General features: G+C 39.7%; 1 protein-coding gene across 6 annotated transcripts in view; it reads left to right on the forward strand.

Moving 5' to 3' along the window:
* The window catches only part of LOC308223726 (putative oxidoreductase ZK1290.5), a 91,861-nt gene that overhangs the window by 1,513 nt on the left and 65,760 nt on the right, over positions 1-24,588 (forward strand). For 5 of the 6 annotated variants that reach the window (XR_013957413.1, XM_080623149.1, XM_080623148.1 and 2 more), the window contains exons 2-3: positions 13,334-13,582; positions 22,200-22,301. Coding sequence is in view for 5 of the 6 variants with exons in the window: in XM_080623149.1 (XP_080479275.1) it covers positions 13,334-13,582; positions 22,200-22,301 (351 nt within the window). In the remaining variant the exon portion in view is untranslated. Of the gene's footprint in view, positions 1-3,039; positions 3,202-13,333; positions 13,583-22,199; positions 22,302-24,588 lie in introns of all 6 variants that reach the window. The other variant, XM_080623151.1, reaches the window with a different exon arrangement.

The following is a 24,588-nucleotide window of genomic DNA, read 5'->3' on the forward strand; positions in this document are numbered from 1 at the left end:
GCAAAAGAAGGCTACAGACTAAGCAGGATACACTCCTGCAGTGAGAGCTCAGGCATGAAAGTGTCTGTGAAGTTTGAAGGAACTTTTTTTCTCCATTTGTTTTTGATTTACATAGCAAGCTAAGCATTTATTTTCCCTCAGCCCTTTGAGAAGAGTGGAATCTGAACTCTAGATGGTACAAACCCACTGGCTTGCAGAAGAATGCTCTCTTTAGTTGTACATAGGAATACTGGCTTTTTACTATTCTGAATTCCAAATCCATGTAATTGGTGGATCTGCTCACAAGAGCCAAACTATTAAATGATTAAAGGCCTTTTTTTCCAGCCAGCACAGGACCATGTGAGCAAAGGAGGATTAATTCCAGCAATTCTGTGCTGTCAGAGCACTGTCCGTGCTGTACAAATAACAGACCATTAACTCCCCAAAGCAGGAGCTGTAGCAGAGTGCCTGGAGGGTGTGCCACAAGCAGGCACACGCATACCATCCACGTAGCAGTGCCCACTGCATACCTGAGCAGATCTCATCTGTCGTTTTGTACGGTTAAATTAGTTTTTATCTCTTGTAAAAGTAAGGAGTTCATTTATCTCTTGATTAAAGCCTCTGGTTCTTTTGGCTTGTATTTGATCATGTATTTCTTCTTAAGAATCTTTCCAGAAGCCCCTTTCGTTCATAGCGTATTCTAAAACATGAATACCCTTCCCAGGCTTTCATGATGCAGTTTTATCACGGGTCAATTCTGCATCCCAAGTTTTTAATTATTTTACATAAACATACAAATCAAAGGCCCTTAACAGTCTTTGTGACACTGGAGTTAATCTATCACACATGTATCGAGCTAAGCTATAAAATAAAATGACCCTTTTGCTCTTTTTGTATTTTTCCCATGAGTCTCTACTGACTTCAGAGCAATTATTTAGGATATCCATTAGTATAAAGGAAAGCAAAATTGAAGCTTATGTGGATTTTAGAGTGTATTAAGCCACTTAAGTCAATAGAAGTTGGCCTTTGATTTTAATAGGGCTGGTTTTTCGTCCAGAAACACTAAGTGAATAGAGATTGTTTGTAATGCTTGTTTGGAAGTACCCAAAGTCATTTGAGCTGCACGTATTAGTTAAAAAGTCCTAGCAACATCAGCCAAAAGATTTAAAACGATTTAAAAGTCTCCAAAACATTGATAACTGCTTTTACCACGTATTTATGTGCATACACGTGTTCATAAACATGCAGTATGCAGATGCCCAGTGTAGGAATTTGACATTGTAGTATCTACTAACCTTCAGTATACTTGATGCAGCCCTCCCTTACACAGTCCCTATATGGGCTGAAAGTCCCTTATAATAAATAAGCAAAAGTCCCTTATAATAAATAAGCAAAAAGGCTTATGCTTCTAAAAAATACTTCTTTTTTTCCTGTCACAGTGTTTTTGGAGGGATAGGTAGGTTGGTTGTTTTAACCTGTGACTTTTTTGCCTATTTCTGGAGATGGTTTTAATGAACTATTTCAAGCTATCCATGGAACCACCTTTTTGTTAATTGGAGGTTGCATTTCTTATGTGATTGGGAGAATAAGCTGACTAGAAAGTAGACAGGCAGAAAGACTCCTTTGTATTATCTACCAAACAGCATCCTGCTTGCTGTCCTTTTGTTGTATTAGTAAGTAGTGAATAGTTGCTTGTCAAGCTTGAGCTCAGGCTACAGTAAATGGATAGTAGCATGTAAGATCAAGAGAATTAAGTTTGGAATTGTTTGGCCCAATACCTTCTGTCAGGTATGGCTTCCAAGGAGCTTCTCTTGGCATAGAGTGGTGTCACATACAGCAGGATTTCCTTCTGTGTAACGCTTGACATAGAGTGTATCCATCCTGCAGCTTTTTGAGGATCTTGTAATAGATAGGAACCAGTCATGTGGTTTTAGGGAATCCTTGATATCTTGCTCTAAAATATTGTGGGTTTAAGAAAAGAAGTGGGGGAGAGGTCAAGATGCCCCATGCCTGCATTTGTGGTCAAGCTATAAATACGATGGCATGCAGCCTAACACAGTGAGATCTTTATCTGTGGTAGGTGTCCCACCTCACTACTCTTTTACAAATGAATGGCTTATTTTTGTTACAGTCTTACTGCATTAACTAATGTTTGCAGCACAGAACATTTACCCAGCTGTAAAGGAGAGGAGAACTTTCATCAATGAGGCTGCATTTTCTGCAAGGCCATTTTTCTGCAGGGTTTAAGATTTGGTTGTTTCTTTGTTATGTCTTATCCCTCCAAACATGCGGACATAATTGTTATCTGTGAAAAGTCGTCTTTGAGAGGGAGGATATGTATGTTGCCTCTCTTGCTAGATAGTCTGTAAAAGTTTCAGAGAGAGATAAATATGCATGAGCTGATTAAGGTGGTTAGCAGCTATGCAGTTGGTTGGATTAAGATGGGTGCAATTATCCAGTCATGTCCACTGGAAGGCAGCTCAGGTATGCAAGTTGTTTCGAAGTGATGAAACCCCTTTTGCAGTAGCTGAGAGCTGGAGTAGGAGATATGTAATGTGCTTCTTGGTCATAACGTGTTACTCTAGAGAGTGCAATAGCAACGCAGAATAGCATTTTGCCAAAAATACCTGTTCCTTCTGTTGAAGCTTCAGTTGTCGAAAGGTGTTGGGTTTTTTTTAACTGGGTTTTCTACTTTTTAATGGGTTTCCATGTCACAGCTGCTTTGGCATCCAAATTTGGATAGGACAAGTAAGTTGGTGAAGGCTTGTTGAAAAAGGGGAGATGGGAAGGAAGGAGGTTAAGTGGCCTTTCATGAGATTACCGTTCTCTGTCTTAAGCTTTGTGTTCACTTACACAAACTGTCCTTGGTGAGGATGATCCATTTCCACTAAAATCCCTAGTGAGAAAGGTGGATTTGTACACCAGAGAAGGCTGTGTACTGTGCACAATTTATGATCAGCTGAAAGATTACTTAGAATAACATGCCAAATTCCTTCCGTCCAAAGTTCTGTATTTACTTAGATGCATACTCATACTGTGTTGGATCTGTCTTGTGTTCAGCAGAAAGATGAGTCTACTAGCAATGGTAAAACAAGCTGACTTTCCTGAGAAACCTACTACAAGGCAGTCCACCTTTGTGTTAGAAATATGCTGTAGAGCTGTTTTAATTAATAAATGAAACCAATCTGCATCCTGATTACTGTATGATTATAAAAACTGTTGGTAAGTTTCTATTTCTTATGGTTTAATTCTAACAATTGTGTCATTATTATTCATATGCAGAGGGTCAGGCATGTTTACAGTCAATGATAATTGTCATTACAAAGGCTGCTTTCAACTAGAGTAGGCTCAAGTCTAAAATGATCTGGCATTTTGGCCTTAATACTTGATACAAGTGTAAAGCTATGCCTCAGAGAGTACATTACCTCATAATGGCTTTAGATTCCTTTAGAAAATGGATACATTCACTGTCTTGCTAAGAAGATAGCTATAATATCTTTCCGTATTTGCAAGACTTACTTCTATTAGTGTTTTAGAAGTACAGGGCAAATAACTGATACAGGATTACAGTGTTCTGAAGTCAGTGTAGTTACAGGAGGTAGATGTACCTGGGATTCACATGCTTTGGGAGTGTTTGTACTATCATAGGGAATTCCATACTATTACATTGTCTAACTACAGGGTACCTGGTGCTTATCTAAAGGAACATCCTCAAAAAAAGGATCACATACCAAAATGGTTCACACAATATCATTCTCTTCAGGCTTTGGAAGAAAAATGCATACAGTTTGTACTGTTCATGCTTACTTCTGTCAAGTCACTTTGGTTTTGTTTTTAAAGTCTAGGGAGTAAAAATGGTCTAAAGCATTTGGACATACTTGGGTAGCACAAGGGCTTTTCTTGCTGTAACTGAAACATTAGGATGCTTTTTCAAGTTCATGTGCTGAATGGTTAAATTCAGCATGGCAACACTCTGTGATATGAAGGAATCTTGATAAAGTCTCTTGGTGGTAAAAAGTATTTGATTTGTTCATGAATTTTACCAACACACTTCTCTGAATGCTTGTTTCCATTGGATAAAAAATTGCAGTATTACAAAAAGTCCCCAAAACATCAGTTATGGACATGTCTTAAGGCTTGTTCTGGCTCTCTCTTGTGAAACTATCTTCATCCCCTTGATAGGTAGTTATATTACAATTAGAAGAGGGTTTTTTGTAGTTTGGGTTTTTGTTTTGGTGGGGTTTTTTTGGGTTTTGGCTGTAGGACTTGGGTTATTTCTTTTGGAAGGGGTGGGGTGTGGTGATTTGTTGGGTTTTTTAGGGACAGTAATAATGAAATTCCAGGGGGCTGGTCAAATAGCGTGTGATTTCCTGACAAGATGATACCCAAAATTCATATAATGTTTTTGTGTGAAGTTGCTTTCTCTGTAATCCTTGGGGTAGCTAGAATTAGTAGCAGCTTGATGAAAGAAAAAGTTCTCTAAGGATCCACTACTGTTAAAGTATAAAATGAATTGCATGCTTGTTTGGGAAGGGGCTTCAGGACAGGTAATTACTAAACAAAATAAGTCTTTATACTCATTGTGTCTTACTCATGTCACACACAGTGAGTATTTTATTAATAGTAATGATATTCCTCACAGAGGATCATCTGAGAATGGACAGTGCCACTACGCTAGACACTGTTACTGGGAGATCAGACAGGAACTGCTCTGAGCAGCTTCTTGTCAAATAGCCAAAGCCTAGGAGGAGTAAAAAGCAATTCCAATAAATAATATGATGTTGGTTAATTTATAGCACTACTGTCTTGCTTAAATTGCATTTTTACTGCATTTATCAGTATGTTGTGCTACTAACATGGTAAAATAATACACAGGCACGCATAGAATCCTTCAGTACTCATTGGAGACCCTTGAAATCTCTGTCCTTGTTTCAGGGAGTTCCAAAGATAAGATTCCTGATACTCATCTGTAGCTTTATCTAAGCAAATAAATTGTAAAAGTAGGTTTTTAAACTGACTTGATTGCATTAAGATATGCATCATTTGCATTGCAGTACAAGACTTCTTGTATTGTTCCCAGTTCTTTTCACAACAAGTGGGACAACATAGAAGCAGATTTCTCCACTTTCATTACTCCAGGTTGTGTTGTGGTTTTTGGTTGGTTGTGGGGTTTTTGAATCAAAATGCTACATTTAACTTGAACTTTAATGCTGAGTGGAAGTATTTTAACACTGCCTTCCATTATGTATTACTAATCCAGTTACCTGCTTCTTAATTACAAAATCTAGAGTTGCTCATATTCATTCTGAAACTTAGCTGTGGTTAGAAAAAACCCAGTCCTGTTGGGATTGGAATGAAGTGAGAGTTTGCTTTTCAGTTTAGTGGCAGCAGAATCAAGCCTTCACTTGTCATTCTACACTGTTCCTGCCTTTCTTTTCTTAATTCCTGCCTCTTGTTTCTTCATGGCTTCAGTTCTTAAGGAAATTTATGGAACAGTGGTCCTGCTACCAAGACCTATGGCACTCCCACTATTAATCTTACCCTGTAATAAGAATCAGCTGTTTAATTCTTCCCTTTGTCTCAACCATTTTTTGTATTCTGTCAGGACTTTGCTTCTCACCCCTGGTTACCAAGTGGCTTTAATGGCCTCTTGTGATGAACAGAATGCCACATCTATAAATCTTTCTGTCTCAATTCATCCACCGTTTCTGTCGATCTGACCTTGAGAAGTTGTACTTGAGCTTTGAGGGCCTCCAGATCTTTAACTTCCCTCCTGTAGAAAACGTGGCTGTATCCCAGGCGCTATGTATTTGTAGACAGTGGAACAAAGCAGTATGCTCTCCTAACCTGACTGAACCTGCTGAGCTCCAAATTATTTGCTTGCTTCTAACTTCACCTACTTTCAGTCTGGTGGTGGCTTACTCCTTCGAAAGGACTGAATGCTTTTTTGGGACGGATTCTTTTTGATCATTGCCCTGTTGCTTATGTGATACAGATAAATTTTAAATGTTCATCACTGAGTCTAAGTAATAAAAAGCTAATATAGGTTTCTATCATTGTTTAATAATTAAAACCTTTATCAGCATACACAGAGGCACTTTATGCATCTGCTTTTAAATTTCCTGTTGCCATTAATGCTTTTCAGTTCTCCAGGCTTCATTGCCCAGTAGTTGTTTGTAACCACTTTGAACTGAACAGAGAAGCAAGCTCCAGTGTATTTAGCTTTTGTCTTTCACCATGTTTCTGTAATGTAGAAAACTGATACCAAGCTTTGTGGGGGGGAAAGAAAGCTGACTTTTATCTTTTGACCTTCATGCAGCAGATGTTAGTCATCGTACCTTTTTTCTTTGCCAGAACTCCCTAGCAGAGATTTGGCAGCATTGAATGGTGATGTCACATGCTGCTGTATCCTAAATTGCAGGAGCTCCTCGTGCCTCCAAAGCGAGAGGAGGGCGGTACTGATTGCTAAACTTTCTTCAGCTCTTCTAATGTTTATGCCAAGTACCTCCAGCACACAGAGCGATACAGAATCCTTGTTACGGGGATTCATAACTGCAAGGTCTATTCCCCAGGCTTAACGCCTGAATGGAAGTGCTTTGCATTGTAATACATGCTGTTCTAAGGTTGAATGTGCAAGGTGAGAGGAGAGGCTAAAAGAAACGTTGCTTGTCTTGGAAACCTTGAGACAATACATTTTAAATTCTTGGGTGATGTGGAAAAAAGAAAGGCATTTGATCAGAAATACTCTTCATTGTTCAGTTTTAGTTTGAACTGTGGATAGGGGGGTTGCTGCTGGCCTTTGAACCCATGGGTAGTTAGTGGTGGGGCACTGCAAGACTTGGATTTGCAGCATCATGTGGCATTGCAGGAGTAGAGCTTGTCATGATTCACAATTGCACTTATCCTGTGGGTAGTCTGGTAGGTATAAAGGGCGCTATGATGATGTCAAAAAGTAGTTTGAATGCTGTCTTGAATTAGGATCTTACAGTGATGAATTATTACACACACATTTTCATTTTGTAAGCTACAAGGCTCTATAAATTGCAGTTCTCTATTATTTTTTCTATAATATCATAGAATCACAGGCTGGTTTGGGTTGGAAAGGACCTTCAGATCATGCAGTTCCAACTCCCTTAAGTGTATTTGAATTATTGGTCTCATGGTCAACTACACCTTTTAAAATTGCTGTCCCTCTACTTAATTGTATGTTGAACATGCTTAGTTGTAAATTATGTATGTAACTTACCAAACGTTCAGAGCAGGAATCCTTATGATAATGTCCTACTAAGTACAGAGTATGGGCTTAATATTTCTCTTTCTTTTGGTCATTTCTTTTTTGTGGAAGTTGTTTAGAGGTGGAAAAAAATTGTCAGAGGTTTGTCTCACTTATTGTGAAGTATTTCCAAATGTCTAATAAATGAATGGAACCTTTATCAGAGTAGTTTAAGGAGATGTATGAGAGGGGAGGGAAAGGACATGAATATTTTATTCAATCTATTTGTTGTCATATTTATAGTATAAGGACAGTATATATCCTTCTTAGTTAAAAGTTCTATCGAGGTACGATAAGCACGGGAAGTAATTTGAATTGAGTTAGCAAAGGGAATAGAATGAAAATTATTTAAAACTGGTTCACACCAGCAATTCTTCGTGCACTATTAACTGCTAAGATCTAGTCACAAAACATTATTCTGAGGAGAAAAGGTTTAGTGAACCCTAGAAATTGGATTTGATTTATGCCAGAAAATCTGCCTTTTCACTGCTTGAGATTTCTATGGAAGGAAGCCACAGTCTTTTAGCCAATGGTTTCTAAGGTAACATCTTATAACAGAGCATCTGAAACCAATTTGGTTGTTAATGAGAAATAGTTCTCACGGTGGTGGGAAAGTGTGGAGTGAAAGAAAAGGCTTCAGGATTTGGCAGTCTGTCTGTAAAGGCATTTAAATAAATGTGTGCTGCTGCTCTGCTTATGACGTTTCTACATGGATTACACATTCATAATTGCCTTTCAAATGGACAGGTCACTTTCCAGACTTGGCCTTTCCTATACATTTTATTGGGAAGTTCTGCACGATAACAATATTTCTGTACAACAGCTGAATAATTGAAATAGCGGCACTTTCCAGTAGAAACTCCTTTACTCTTACAGGAAAAAAACTACTTGCATTTTTTATGTTATAGTGTACTTGTGCTGCCATAAACAGCATTAAGGAATTGGTGCCGTATCAGAGCCATAGCATCCCACTGATGATAAATGCTACTTGCAGACTTTCTGGGCTTGTTGTGAGAGCAAGTGAGAAGCTGCTTTCAGAGTTCCTTTTCTCATGTTCTGATTAGATAAATGGTGGGTCAGTGATCAGAGATGTCCGGTCATTTTACAGTAGATGATCTGAATATCCTTTACAGTCAAAGCCTCTTTGGGATGGAGGGAATAGAGTGCTTCTGTCAACAGTGGCTCATTGCCATTTCTTCCTTCCTCTCAGGAAGAGAGAAAACTAGCAATTCTGGCTTCCCTTTCCCTGAATACATAATAAACATGTCATGGCTCTCTCCTACCCTTTTGCATTGCAGCAAGGCTGTGTTCCTGCTTTTCCCTTGGTGCCTGTGTTGAGTTGTCTGAGTAGAATTGCAGAGTTTAAAATCATTCCTGCCTACTTTTCTTCCTCACCTTACTGAATTCTATGAACTTTTTCTAACTGAGTCACACAGGAGAAAAACAGTCCCAGAGTGACCGCTTTGCACTAAGCAATGGATCATACTTAGCAAAAAAGACAAACATTACCAAAGTATATCTTTTATATAAATATATATATATAAAGTAATATCCATAATCCAGATAGCTTTTACAGAGGCAAGAGAAACTTCATGGTATACTATCTAGGCTCATTTAAGCAGCGAACCTTTGAATATGTTCATTTGCTCTATGTATAGGCATAATTTTATGGTTTATCATCAAATTTGCTCATAAAGTTACAGTGAAATCGAACTGTATTGACACCAAATACGGTAATATATTAATAAGATGCATTCTGTGGTCATGCATTATATGATGCATATTATATGAAGCATTATGTTGAAATAATGGAAATAAACCCAATAGAACAAGGTATTTCAAGGTATACAATGCCACACATACCAAAGGAGTGTGTAACCATTGATAAAAGGATGTTTGAGCTTTTGCGAGTTCTTCTCTCAAGTGGTTACTTGGAGAAAAACCTGCAAAGGAATGGGCATTTTTGTAAGTGTTTTGTTTGTCAACTGTTGTAATTTAGTACTGATGTCAGAAACTCTTCATCTCTGACACGATCACTAACAGGAACTCTTCTCGTGTAAGTGATTCCATTGATTTCAAGTAGCCAAAGTTGTTAATGAACTTCATGATGAAGTTATTCATCAACTGGTTTATATATTAACATGAAGACATGCTCCTCCACAAAGGCAGGGAGAAGATAGGGCCTGATTCTCTTCGGAAAATGCAGATGCTTTGGATCTGGCTCTGCAGTTCTGCAGCTTCTGTGAAGGAGAACAAAATGTTTAATGAGGCTGAGAGTCAGCTGAGATGGTGCCTAAAACTGGGAAGTGGGGTGTAGCACTGAGGGGGTGGGGAGGAGGTATGTTGTTGACTTTGTCTTGGGAAAGGGTGCTGACTGAGGGGTTGGTTGTGTTTTTCTGTGTAGTAACTGCATTATGAACAGGATTCTGCCTTCCTAATGGTCTTTAGAGGATTGTAAGGGTTGCCGGAGCACGTTTCTCCTCCCAGTTCTGGTGGCAGTCTTTTTCAGGGTGTATGAGTAATCATGACAAAATAACCATGTAAGTAACTAAGCCTAGTTTTCAGTGGATTTGTGTCCCTTTGACCTACCACTGAAAATCGACTTGCTTGAGCATGTTTCTGAATAATGTTTCCTAGTTCTCTGTAGCGAACACCAGGTTTTACTGCAAAATTAAACAGAGATGGAAATTTATAGAGCTTTCTGTCAATATAACTGTCAAATACCATTCAGGCTAATATCTCTGTAGCACTCACGGCTCGTGTAGCCATCTGTCCTAGTATGTAACTTCCTATTGTCACTTAATCCACCAAGTATATAAGTGAGTGCAGTAACATGAGAGAGGGAGAAAAGTGTCTCATGTAAAAGAGAAAAAGAGAAAATAAGAAAACTCCTTCACAAGAACATTCTTCTTTGTGTGGGTGTTAGTGCTCATATATTAAAAGGACATTGAAGTTTGAAATTAAAGACAACAAAAGGCTTTCGAAGTCCCTGCTCATTGCAGGGGGTTGGTCTGGATGACCTTTGAAGGTCCTTTCCAACCCAAACTGTGCTGTGATTTTATGATCTACCTTTCCATTGCAGTATCCTTGTATCTCCCAGTCACCAATTTTCACAAAATCCAGAGGATTTGAATCATCTCAGACATGTTCAGATCGAGATAGTTCAGTCATTGAGAGAATAGTGCTGTTCCCCTAGGAAAACAGGTTAAATGCTAGCTAGAAAATAGGCAACTTTTGCAGGCTTGCTTGTATTTGACTTCATTTATTAAGAGCGACTACTGTTTTTATTTAGAAACAGGAATGGGATAGAATGGTTGCTAGTTCATTAATTTCAAATAAAAGATTGGATTTTGTCTTTAAGTATCCGTGTACAGTGTGAATTACATCTCTGTGAAAAAAGGGGAGTCCCAAACATGTAAGAATGTTAACGTGTTCACACAATGCATGTAAGAGATAAAAAAAATACCAATTTAAGTCACTCCACTTTCTTCTGTCACCCTTCTGCAGCTGTGAATTGTAGCATATTTAATCATGAGTAAACCCAAGAAAACTCTGATTTCTCAAGTGTAGAAGCTGTTATGTCAGTAGCATAATTAACTTAGAAACCTGTTGTTAAGGCTTGCAAAGTGGTAACATTAAATAACTGTTAAGCTCTCTTTTTAATTACTATGTAGTGCATCAGGACTGTTGTGGTTCATTTTTAGGCATAGAAACTGAGATAATTCCCTCCAGGCTGATCTTGGTTTCTTTATTTCCTTGTGAAACAAGTGTGCATGCCATCGCTGAATGGAGAATGGGAAGAAAATGATTCTGAATTTTCCTTCTTTCCCACTCTCTCCCTTGAACCTCGAAGGGTTAAATTTAAAAGGGTAAAAAAAAAAAAAGCTGTTTGTCCTAAATGTTCTTGCTGAAATCCATTATGCATGAAAAAAGTCTGAGTCCATTTGCGAGACCTCTAAATGAACTCCATTCATTCTGCGCCTAGAAATGTCCATTCAGCCAGAAACAGACACAATAGTTACAACCTTATTTCTTTGGCACCAGTACCAGCTTACGAAAAGTGAAGGGACTGTTATGAAAAAGTATAGTAATTTTTCCATGCTAGTTATATAATGCTTTAATAAAATCTCTTTAGGATCTGAATAATGTGATACTTGCATATATATTCTTTGCCCAGAGTTGCAATGTAGTAGCATTGCATTCGCCTAAAATTTGTCAACATTGATATTTTGAGAATGTAAGTTAACCCAGCTTGACTTACCTTGATGTTAAACAAGGTTACAGGGACATCTGTTTCTAGATGAATCATAAACTAAGCCAGTTATTAATTATAAATAGTGGCTACAAAGAAAAGAAGGATTTTGAATCTTTGACTTTTAAAACATTAAAACTTTGTTTACGTGTGGAAGGTAAAATACTTCTGATACACATGTCAACATTGTAGGAATATAGTAGTATAATTTCATCACTTTCAAATCCATGAAGATAAATGAAGAATTCCGTACTCCACATTTTGTAGGTCATAAACACAAAGTGGGGATTGACCCATTGTGATCAGCAGAGTGTCACGATCTTCGGGTGGATACATGTTATGTCAGACCTATTACATCTTACTTTAAATGACTTGGAGTGTTGAGCAAGGCTACGGAGGTATCATTTGCTTTCCTTCTGAGCTTAGGAATGAACAAAAATCGTGAGCATGTAGGAGAACCTGGCTTGCCTTCATGGAAGTAGGGCTTTTGGAAGCCCTCCTCATTCTTGCTAGCATTGTTACAGTATGTATGAGAAAGTGCTGCAGGTTCCCATGGGCGTTCCCTCTTCCAGTTCAGGTGTGGGAGTTTTAAGGATGAGTCATAAGTAACTGTATGTGTGTTTTCATTTGTTCCCCTTTGCTGACAGTCTGTGGGGGGCATATACATTTGTTAATGTCATAACATGCAAATAGTGTTTGATGTAGGCATAAACATTCTTTTTGGAGGGAAAGAGAAAGTTAACAGCAGATAGAAAATTCAGTTCTTCTTCTTTGACCTGGAGTCCTTAATTTAGATTCAGCAGAGGCTGAAGACCCTCTTGCTGTTGACTATCATGACTGTTCTGGGCCTTTAACTGGGAAGTTAGTGACGTGGCTGTTTTCATGCCAACTCTGGCTGGTAGCACCAGGGCCTTTAAGTACTAATCATCATCTCAGAAGGTGGCTTTGGGAGCTGACTAGAGCTGACCGAGCATTTCCTCCAACAAACTGTAGAAAATACTGTTTGTGGGAAGTGTGTGAGTGATGAGGGATGGGTGAGGGGCTCATTGCAGGAAAAACAGCTAACAGGAAAGGGTAAGTAGAAACATCATCCTTGCTCGCACACAGCTCTTTATCTGACAGTCCTCCTGCTGGTTGCTTTTCCTGCTGAATCCCCTCCTCCTTCCGTCCCCTTGACATGCAAAATACACATCCAGTGAATACCTACACAATGAGAGTTACAGTACTTTGTTACTGAAACTCCCTGTATGCCCATTCTGGAATTCTTGGGTAGGATTCCATTGTTTTGGTTGCTGCTGAGCTTGATGTGATGTGAATTGCACCTGTGGTAAGGCCTGGTCTAGGGTTGTACAATGCAATAATAACTTGAAGCTAACAGGAGTTCAAAAGAGTGAAGGTTTCAGGATATACTTTCTGCAAAGTAAATTGCTTTTCAGGTTACGTTTTAGTTCTTATTGTTAATATTTTCATCTGTAAATGTTGTGCTTCTATATAAAAATTAAGAGCCATATACTTATTTTCCATAAAGTATGTGTTTTCTCTTCTATGAGCTTCAGCCTGACTTCTGAAATCAGTTCTTTACGCTTAAATGTTGTTGATATCCGATTTTGGTGGAGTTATTTCTGATCAGCATCAGCATTCCAGCACTTTAAGTATTTTCCCAGCCTAGAGATCTGTCAGTTCCCATTTCCTTATTATTAGGAAATGAAAATTGAATAAGGTGGTTCTGTGACAATAGACAAAAAAGGAAAACAACAATTAAAAAGAATGATAAAATATGTCCCTCATAACTCATTGCTGACAATTCACTTCTGCTTTTGTTCCTTTAGGTACTTCCCATCAAGGTGGCTATTCCCATGATGCTGTGGTCCATGCAATACAAAGATGTGGCATTCGTCATATTGACACAGCAAAACGATACAACTGTGAATCTCTGCTCCAAAAGGCCATCAAAGAGAGTGGTGTGAAACGAGAGGACCTCTGGCTAACTACCAAACTGTGGCATAGTGATTATGGCTATGAAAGCACAAAAAAAGCATGCTTGGAGTCATGTGAAAGACTTGGTGTTGAGTACCTTGGTATGAATCTTTACATATGCTCATTTATTGCACCTTCTATGTGAATATTTGCAAAGATGAATGAATTCCTGAAAAAATGATGTAGAACAGATAGCTCACAGAAACCAAACCCTGCCTTTATTTACACATTTGCAGATACCTTGTTCTGTTTGTTCTCTAGGAAGTTCACATGCATACAATAGAAAGCACAGAATTTTTCCTTACTGCAAATATTTTACAACAGATCAAGGTATTTTTGTAAAGCCACGTTGGACGGGGCTCGGAGCAACCTGCTGTAGTGAAAGGTGCCCCTGCCTGTGGCAGGGGTTGGAGCTGAATGAGCTTTAAGGTCCCTTCCAACACAAACCACTCTGGGATTCTGTGAGGAACCACTACATGACTTTCATCTATTTTGCTAAAAACACCTGAAAGGATTCATAAACTTTCTGATAATTTATTAGTAACAGAGAGACAAAACTGCCTAAATTCTTCTGTGGTCTGTTAAATCTCAAGGAATGGGATTCCTTTCTAAAACTTGTTTTGTAGGTCTCTTAAAAAGTCTCAGTAACTGCCTTTGGCTTGGTCTGCTGCACTATACTGCAGGGCAAATGTTAGCAGTATCTACAAGACTTTAGAAGACTAAACCTAAGTAGCACTGGATTAGACTTACACACTTTGAAACTTACCCTGTTTATAAACTTCTCGTAGTCTAAGATGTGATGTTGGAACTCCCTTATTAGACAGGCGAAGAGTTGCAATAATGACACTGATTCATTCATTGCAACAGCTCATGGGAGAGGAGGTACCTGATCAAAATAAACATGGTGGTTTTTAAAATGCTTTTGCTGCTTCTTCCCCAGCTGGAGCAATGAAAAGAAAGTTGAGGGAGAGCAATATGAATTTAAAGTAATAATCTAAAACAGTGATGTTGGTGGAGATCGTGTTTATGCTGATAATTCAGAAGTAATTGACCTAGCAGCCAGACATTATGTGTCAGTGTCCTGAAAACCCTCATTTTGCTTCTTTCTTCACCCTGTCCCCCTGTTACCAATAAATGCACTTTAAAGAAGAAGTGAACAGCTTTTGTGAAGTACTTATCTTGCAGGATTAATGGCACGTAATATTAATGGCAGTCATGTGCTGTATTCACTGGCTTTTTTGCTTGGGTGCATTGTAACGTGAAGGGGAAAACAACCCTGTGTCTGTTAGACTGAGATATTTATATGCACATCTTTGGTTCCATTCTTTCTGGAATTGTATCCTTTAACTTCCTGCCCAGGTACAGAATAATGCAAAATGAAATCAGATCTCTTTTTGTCTGTCCTGTGCAAATACAGGTCACTACAAGGAGAAGTTCGTAAGCAAAGTTTCAAGTGCTGACTTTCTCCTCTGAATGAAGAAATAACATGTTTCCTCCTCTCTGCTTTCTGCTGCTTCTGTTTTGTGTTTGCTTGCTTTTTTCTGCTTGCTATGGCACTGGTGCTGAATGTTGATGAGAGGAAAGCTTGACTCCCATCCAGGAACTAATTTTCAGTGATTTGCTTTTGCTTTCTCAGGTAGTAGGCTGATTAAAGTAGGTGCTCACACAAGTACTCAGTTTACATACTGCTGCTCAGCAGAAATATGTGAAACACAGAAAAAAATACCTGAGAGCAAGAAATGTAGAAATACTGTCACCATTTGAGTGAATCCTGGGACTGACATAAACAGAACTTCAGTTTGTCAGATATGTTCAGCTACGAGACTTTTTTTCCTCACGCTACTAAGACAAATTAAGTATTACAACTGCCTATGCAATTTGCAACATACATAGTTTTTTTCCTTTCCTTCTTTATACCCTCACCTGTCTTCCCTCCTTCCTTACCTTCCTTCCACTGATGTAGAGATGTCTGAAAAAAGCATAAAGCTCTTCCTGATCCACCACTTGGTCTGACATGGAGATGTAAATCAATGGTGGCTTCAGCTTTAACTTGTCCTTTAACTTGATGATTTGTGATCTGTGATGGCTTAGGAAGTACTTCAGATGCATTTCACTCCTCTATCAATGAGGATGGTGACCTCCACAAGAAGGATGAGATGGCAAGTGGAGTAATGGTTTTGTCTGCTTGAGTTTAATCTCTGTTGGATTAATTCCACAGGCTATTTTTGTTAAACATAGTGTGATAGCACTTGTGTGAAAGAGTTCTATGTTTAGTACTATATATGCTGGTGAAAAAGACCTTTGGAGAAGGTGCCATACATGGTGTGTTTCATGGGGTTCACAGAAACCAGAGTCACAGAATCAAAGGATCCACTAGGTTGGAAAAGCCCTTTAAGCTCATCCAGTCCAGCCATTCCCCAGCACGGCCACCCCTAACCCATGGCACTGAGGCCTTGTCTCCATGGAGTGTGAACCCTTGCAGGGACGGTGACTGCAGCCCTGCCCTGGGCAGCCTGTTCCAATGCCTGAGCACCCTTTGGGGCAGGAATTGTTCCTCAGCTCCATCTACACCTGCCCTGGTGCAGCTTGAGGCCGGTTCCTCTTGTCCCATCCCTTGTTCCTTGGGAGCAGAGCCCAGCCCCTCCTGGCTCCATCCTCCTGTCAGGCACTTGTAGGGAGCGATCAGGTCCCCCCTGAGCCTTCTCCTCTCCAGACTGAACCCCCCAGGTCCCTCAGCCCTTCCCCATCACACTGTGCTTCAGGCCCTGCACCAGCTCCGTTGCCCTTCTCTGGCCCCGTTCCAGCCCCTCAAAGTCTCTCTTGTAGTGAGGGGCCCAGAGCTGAACACAGGATTCGAGGTGCGGCCTCACCAGTGCCCAGTGCAGGGACACAATCACTGCCCTGGCCCTGCTGCCGCACTGGTGCTGATCCAGGCCAGGATGCTGGTGGCTTCCTGGCTGCCTGGGCACAAGCTGCTCCTGTTCAGCTCCATCAACCAGCTCCCCCAGCTCCTTTTCCATGAGCCCCACTCTTCCCATCATGCTTTAGGGAGTCCTGTACCTTCTGTCTGAAAGCACTCAGCTGAAAGCTGCTGTTTGAAGGATTTTCAAGCAAAAAGTGGTAATATCTTGAAACATGAACTTCTGAAGTGTTTAAAGAATGCTTAGCGTAAGAGCTTTTTGTGGGAAATTGAGGCTTATCACAGGTATAATGAAAGTTAACCGTAATGCAGACGATTGGTTTGAAGATGTTGTTCCAAGGTTGTAGAATTAAGCTGAGATATCCTAGCTCTGTTCTCATTTGCTCCTGTACTTTGTGTCCCTCTTCTGCTAGCACTCTGTACCACAGCGTGGACATGGAATCCATGATAAGAAAAGATCTGGTAATAGCAGGGCAATTTGTGCCCGAGCTTATTTAGGAAAGTGAATTCCTTAGTTACAAGTATGTGTTAAAGCTGGCAGTTTTTCTGTGAAATAGGTAGGTGAAATGTACCTAAATCAGAATCTCTTGATTTCATTCTATGATATTAACCAAATATGTGCGCGTTTACAGCATTTCCCTAAAGATACATGGTTCATGTAGAAAACAGAAAGACCCTAAATAATAGATCTAGGATTTTGGACCTTTATGTTGGAGGGAAAGTCAGTCATTCAGAAGAGTGCAAAAAGAAAAAGCTGTAGGAGGCCTGGCAGCTGAATGTGCAGCTAAGCAGTTTGTTCCAGGAAAGGTCCTGTTAATTTTCTTGAGGAGTGTTATGGGCTACCTAGTCCATCTGTGCAAACTGAGTTAGAGACTTAGGAAATAATCACAGGAATTGATAAATCTGAGCATTAGCAGCATACCGAATGCCAGTTGTTGGGATAGATGAACTGTTGGAAGCAGCCACAGCCTTTTAAGGGAAGTGTTCCATGTAAAATAGTGTTATGAAACCTTTTCATAAACACTTTTTGGGCAAATGGTATTAGGAGAGCACTGTTCCAGGATTTTTATTGGAGTTAGTAGATGAGATATCTATGAGAAGCTGGAAATTTATATTAGCTGTGGGCAGGGGTTGTAACAGATATTCTGCTCCTTGCAATTTCTAAATGTGGTCCTCAAGCAGCAATCACAGTAAACCAATCTGAAATGGCAGCAAATCTTCAAGGTTTGGCACTCACAGAACACATTCCTTGGGGTTTGGATCAAACCTCGGAAGTAATTTCTTCTTGAATGTGATTTGTGGGTTACTGAATTCATAAACAGTTTGATTTTCGTTTTGACTCTTCAGAGCCTGTCGCATTCAGGCAAATCTGACCTATCGCAAATCCTCAGCTGGAGTTGGACAAATGTTCTATCAGCATATTCAGTGTACTGGATGAATCACATGAATGGTGTTAATACACCCAGTTCAGATTGTGTATAATTCGGAACACACTGGAGGTTGCTTCACATTGATCCTTATTCCAGTGGAATTTAAAAGAGGTGGGGCAGGTGAGAAAAATCATCATGTACATACTAAATAGAGTGACACATGAGAAAAGAAGGGAAGACAAGCACTGCATTGAGATAACTGTGCAAAACATTGAAAAATAGGCTTTTGCTTTTAGGTTTGATACGAGTCAGGGCTTGTTCTTCAAAACTAGGTTTGTTCTAGTGAATTTTTACCTCTATTTTTAATATTGTATTAGGACTAGAATTGCACACTTTTATTTCCAACATGCTGTTGGCTTTTAAATGCGTGAGATGTCCCTGTCCTTTTGAGTTAAGAGCTGCGTTGATCGCAGGTGCTGCGGCTGAGAAGCAATAAGCCGCGCTGTTTTAAATGTGTGTGAAAACAGTTCACATGTTAATTTTAGTTTTCCTGCAGCAGTGTTTTGACATTTAAGTGAACTTCAGGCCCTCACTAACCACTGCACCGCTGCAGCCTGATGGTAAAGGGTGATCTAAAAAGCTGGTAAATACAGAATTTGATTGTGAATATTTGGAGGGTTCTTCTGTTCTTTCTCAAGCACACCCTGATCCTGTGAATCATTGCGGGGCTTGCGGGTTGAGATTATTTTACAAAATGTATGGTTGGAAGACATCTCAAAGTGTTGGTTACTCTATCCAACCTACAGGGCACAACCCCATCGTTCCCAACGCATAGAAATGTAACGTGGTCTTAAACACCCCCGGTGATGAAGTTCCATATTTCTTGATTCCTAGCACCTGGAGCTATTTTGATAAACAATTTAAAAGTAATTTCTTGCTTCCAAAATCCAAATAAGAGTGTTTCTGTTCTTGTCATCCCCCAGGAGGGGAAATATTTTAAGCCAAAGAAAGAGTGTGGGTGTAGGTGTGAATATGAAGATGAAATTGTAGCCCTGGGTTTGTGAGGTGCTCGCTGCTTTTCTTGGCCTACAGGTATTATGAAAAGGTTTCTAACAGATGCAGTGGAAGTAAGCAAATCCTAATTTAAAATTAGCACTGCTTAGTTGATTTCAGTAGAGGGGCAGCTCCATTGCTTATTGCAGGGTACATTGTATTCCTTCCGCTTGTAGCTGGGCTGGGGTGGTTGGTGCGTGACTGGTGGAAAGACCATTCTACTCGTTTATCTCTGAGAGAAGGTACCTTTGCACCACATCTTTCATGAACGCTTCTTGCAGTCAGGAGGACTGCACTTTTAAGATGCTTTTCTAAATGTGTAGATTTCTAATGGGGAAGTAATTTTTATTTCATAGAATCATAGAACCATGGAACAGTTTGGGTTGGAAAGGACCTTAAGATCATCCAGTTCCAACCCCCCTGCCATGGGCACGGACACCTCACACTAAACCATGGCACCCAAGGCCTCATCCAACCTGGCCTTGAACACTGCTTCAACAAAAAGCATAAGTTAAAATAAACATCATAGTATGATATGGACATCACAACCTGATAACGTTGCCTTCCTAAAATAAAGGACCCACAACTCATTGTGTTCGCACTGAGGAGGTCTCAGGCACTAACACAGGGAAGGCTGATGTACTGCATGTTTTTAAATACCCAAGGCTGGAGATCTTTTAGTTATCAGATCTTTTAGAAGTCATTCTTCTGAGGGTGCTCCTGTTTCGTGGGCTGAGTACAAAGCATCTGTAGACATCCAGGATGTAGTTATTTCTGTGAACGTTTGCATACTGTGATGTCTAACTGAATACTCGGGCTGTTGGAAAAGTAGCTTTTGGTGAAATTCCACTGAAGTTAATGATTACTTTTTGTTGGTGCTATATGATGTGCTTCTGCATAGTTAAAGCAGTTCATATTAGTCTGATTTGGAGGACATGACAAACAGCAATTAAAGATATGTAATTCTTCAATTTTTATGTGAGGCATCATATACTAATAACTTACATATGACATTTACTTTATCCAAGAAAAAAAGTTTAAGTTAAGACCTGGCAGTCTCTGTGCAGTAAGTACGGCCAATGGCACATATATACCTGTGGATCAAATTGAACACTTGGTATTAGCAATTCCTAATGCTAATTCTTGGGGTTGCGCCTAATATAAGTCAGTGGAAATTTTGGAAGAGACTTTCTTGGCAACAGAATTAGGCTTGTCCTGAGATTTTTAACATAACCTTACCAAATGCTTCAATGAAGATCCCAATATTAGTTCTCGCTGAATGCCACAGAACTTGGTATTTATTCCAATGCCATATATTGGTATTTATTCTTAGTAAATACTATTTTTTGTTTTTTTCAAAAGAAGTAATTATTCACAGCTCAGTGATGAACAAGTCTGCTTGTGGTTTTTTACTTGTTTTCTAAATTAGGAGAGGATTTTATGTATATAAGGGCAACCAATGAGCAACTTTCTCTATAAATGTGACATAAATCCAGATGCTGCAGATCATTACAGATCAGCGATACATTCTTGTGTGAGCAGTTGCGTTTAAAAGTTGAATGGGTTGTTGATACCAGAAAGTGCAAAGCTCATGATTTCGGTGACCATTCACAATGATTCTTTTTTATACATCCTATAATGTATGTTACTGTGCAAAACTCTGTACTGTTCTGATTAAATTCCTCGCCTGAGCAAAATACTGTCTTTTAACAGTATGACAGTGAGGGATCCAAATGGCGGCTGGTGTATTATAGTGAATTTCATGTTCCCTTTTCCTCATAAACCAGGGGTGAATTTTGATGTAGAGAGGTGGAAAGCTACAATAGCAGCCCAGTGGTATTGTTAGCATTAGTGCAGCCCTTAAATGTGAATGGACGAAAAATAGAGCAGAGGATCTGTGTTTTCTCAAAGAGGGCCTGTGCATGAATGGGGTGATGCATTCGGAGAACAAAAAACTCTGCATAGCTTTTAGTTCTTAACTCTGTCTGAAATGCCAAAAAAGGAATACTGTAGAGCACAAAGACAACGGTGTACATCTCAGTCATGCATTTATTTCCTTTTCCTGTTTTCTGTGTCAGACTAAGCTATGCAGCAAAGAGCAGCACTCTTTGACTGGGATGCCTGCAGTTACCTGTTATAGCTGCAGTTACAATTTGGAAAGAAATGTAATTGTGTTCAAAGTAGCTCCGAAGTTTCTCCTTAAGGTTGTCTGCAGATTTATAAAGGAGTTACAGGTCCTGTCATTTTTGGAACTCTGACTCCAATAGATGTAAATGTCTCCTTTTTAATTTATGTTGGAAATGCTTCCTTGATGGTCTTTTTTTGCATGGAGATAGCCAGTTTCGATAGCTGCTTGGATAATTTCATCATCAGTAAATATTACTTCTGTTTGAAACTGTGCTAATATTTCATAAAACGCAGTAAAGCACAAGCTTGTTCCCTTAATACCTGCTGCCAGAAAATTTTAGCAAAAACCGGTGCATGAACAAATGTGCTGTGATTTCCAACAGAAATTCGTAACAGAAGTATTCTTTAGAAAGTAAACCCAGAACCCACTGCTGAAGTTGTATAAAATACCTACAGAACTGCCTAACAGATTTATCTTCAAAGAATCATAGGGTCCCAGACTGGTCCCAGTTGTATGACCTTAAGATCATCCAGTTCCAACCCCTGCCACAGGCAGGGACACCTCACACTAGAGCAGGTTGCTCCAAGCCCCTGTGTCCAACGTGGCCTTGAACACTGCCAGGGATGGGGCAGCCACAGCTTCTCTGGGCACCCTGGGCCAGCGCCTCAGCACCCTCACAGGGAAGAGCTTCTGCCTTAGATCTAACCTGAACTGCCCCTGGTTCAGTGTGAACCCATCACCCCTTGTCCTATCACTACAGTCCCTGATGAAGAGTCCCTCTCCAGCATCCTTGCAGCCCCCTTCAAACACTGGAAGCTGCTCTGAGGTCTCCACGTAGCTTCTCTTCTCCAGGCTCAACAGCCCCAGCTTTCCCAGCCTGTCTACGTAAAACTTCAGGACTTGTGGCCCTTCAGCAGTATTCCAGCCTTAATTCCCGGGACAAAAATCCCTTTGATTTTAATGAGGCTTCTTACGTGTTGAAAGCTTGAATATGTGACCATGAAATTTAGAATCAGTGAGCTAAACGTGTGGCACATGTGCAACTTCTACCTTTAGTTGTTAATGAGATGTTGTAGATTGCATTGATTGAAAATAAATGGCTGTATAAAGTAATGATCATGGAGTAGTAATTGTAACTATTTTGATGATAATATGCTAGGCGCCATTATGAAGTAAAAGTGCTGTTTCACATGGTTTGCTGTAGTTTTATGACACTGATGAGTAGTCTGGTTCTGTTTGTTTTTTAGATCTTTATTTAATACACTGGCCTGATGCACAAGTTCCTGGTAAAAGCAATCGAGAGGTCCGAGCTGAAACCTGGAGAGCAATGGAGGAGCTCTATGAGAAAGGTGATATAATAATGAAAACCTATTTTAGCAGAAGGAATTACAGCATATTTTGGAATTCATAGAATTGAGGAATTCACAGTGACAGATGTTAAACAATGTAATTTGAACTGGAGGTTCCTATTTCTGTTGAGTTGGGAGTGCAAATTATGTAGATCTTTTGGGTAAGTTGAATATGTTTGTGTTGCTTGTAAATAATACATTGCCAAAATCTGCCCGTGATGGTGTACACCCTTTCTTGAGGAAATCCACAGATAACATTGAAATCTATATGCTACTATAGAACATCTCTGTAGTAGCCTGCTCTGTTTTAAGTATAAATCATGCCAAATTTTACTTCCTTTAGAATTTTTTTCTTCATTGTATGATGCTGTTTTCCAATTTGTCATATATTGTGGTACTTTATAGATCCATTTGTGTTTTAGAAAATGTCAACAAAACAAAATGGCTATATGAGGAATAAATACTGAACTGGATATTCTTAGTACTAACTTCTTTGGGGAAAAATGGAAATCAAAGAAGGGGGGTATTCTCTCAAGTTCTGGTAATGGTCCATTTGATTTTTGATGCACTGCAAAATTCATCGAATAGAGTCATAGAATCATGGAACAGTTTGGGTTGGGAAGGACTTTAATGTTGTCCTTTTCCAACCCCCGCTATGGGCAAGGACACCTCACACTAGAGCAGGTTGCTCCAAGCCCCTGTGTCCAACCTGGCCTTGAACACTGCCAGGGATGGGGCAGCCACAGCTTCTCTGGGCACCCTGGGCCAGCGCCTCAGCACCCTCACAGGGAAGAGCTTCTGCCTTAGATCTAACCTGAACTGCCCCTGGTTCAGTGTGAACCCATCACCCCTTGTCCTATCGCTGCAGTCCCTGATGCAGAGTCCCTCTCCAGCATCCTTGTAGCCCCCTTCAGATACTGGAAGGTCTCCAGGCAGCTTCTCTTCTCCAGGCTGAACAGCCTCAATATTCTCAGTTTATTATTTTCAGTTCATGTTTGTAGCAATAAGAAGAATAGATTGCCCCAATCAAAATTCATCATGTAGATTTAAGAAGAGGATTTTGCTCCTGAACCATGCACTAGTATTCGAAATAGTGTTGTAAAAGAAGATCCTGTCATGCAGTGCTTGGACAAAGCGGACATCCCTCTTCATAACTTCCTTCCAGAGGCAGGGAGAAGATTTCTTGGCTTAAGTAGTCTATCTATTAACCCAGAGTTACTGAAACGGTGATTGTAGCAGGAAAGTTGTACAAAGGCAATTACAGGTTGTATGGCACTGCCAGTTTTATCAGAGCACTAAACAAACCTGTTCTCTTACGTTTCAAGACTTCCATTCCTTTTGGTCTGCCTCTGGAAACACAGAAGTAAATGATTTTTGATACATCTGTTGTTCTTGCTTTTTATATTAAGCATAAGGGAAGTTGCAAAAAGGGTTTTCTGCCTATGTAAGGGATTACAATGTTCAGTCTTTAAAGAAACACTACACCAACCTCATATTTCAAAGCATCAGTGACTTTTAATTCCAAGAATGGATTATTCAACAAGGTGCTTAATCCTGCCATTGAGAAGTGTTTTCTGATGAGTATTTAAGTTAGTGCATGTCATTTGTGCCTAGATTCTAATTTGCTGCAAACAGGTTGTGTTTTCACCTCCTATTATTGCTTCTGTTGCCTTTATTCTGCTTTTTCATGTGTGTTTGTGATCTTCTGGGTCTTGCACAACTTTCTCTCTATATATATCTTCCTAATGGGAAAGACTGAGCCTATTCAGTGATCTTCCAGTACGACACTGGAGATACTATTGCTGGCCTCACAGGTAGACAAAAAATTCCTTTTATAGTTTATTCCTATGCGTGACACCACCTTACAGGCATCCCAGGTTATAGTTATTTTTCCTGCAATTGCATTTCTTCAATGGTTTTGTCAGTTTGCATGTTGCTACCCTCAGCCTTTTTCTCAGTGTAAGCATTCTGTAGACTTCTGATTCATTTAGCTGAGCCTAAGTTTTCCAGCTCTGGTTGTCTAAATTACCTGTTAGATAATCTCCAGGGAAAGAAAAATGTATAATCTGGTTGAATCAAGTGCCTTAGAGTATTAACCTTCACAGTTTTGCATTAGGAGATACAGACTCTGGATGTGCTGACCGTAGCTTTGTGTTACTGAAATAACACACAGATGTTACCCACTCTGGAGATGGAAATGCAATGATCCCTGAGGAAAATGGGAAAGAATTTGCTTGCATGGTTAACCACTAGACTTTCCACTGAAGATTGAACAGTTGCTGCATAT

The sequence above is a fragment of the Psittacula echo genome (genome assembly GCF_963264785.1).
Source record: "Psittacula echo genome assembly, chromosome: 7".
Taxonomy (NCBI): domain Eukaryota; kingdom Metazoa; phylum Chordata; class Aves; order Psittaciformes; family Psittacidae; genus Psittacula; species Psittacula echo.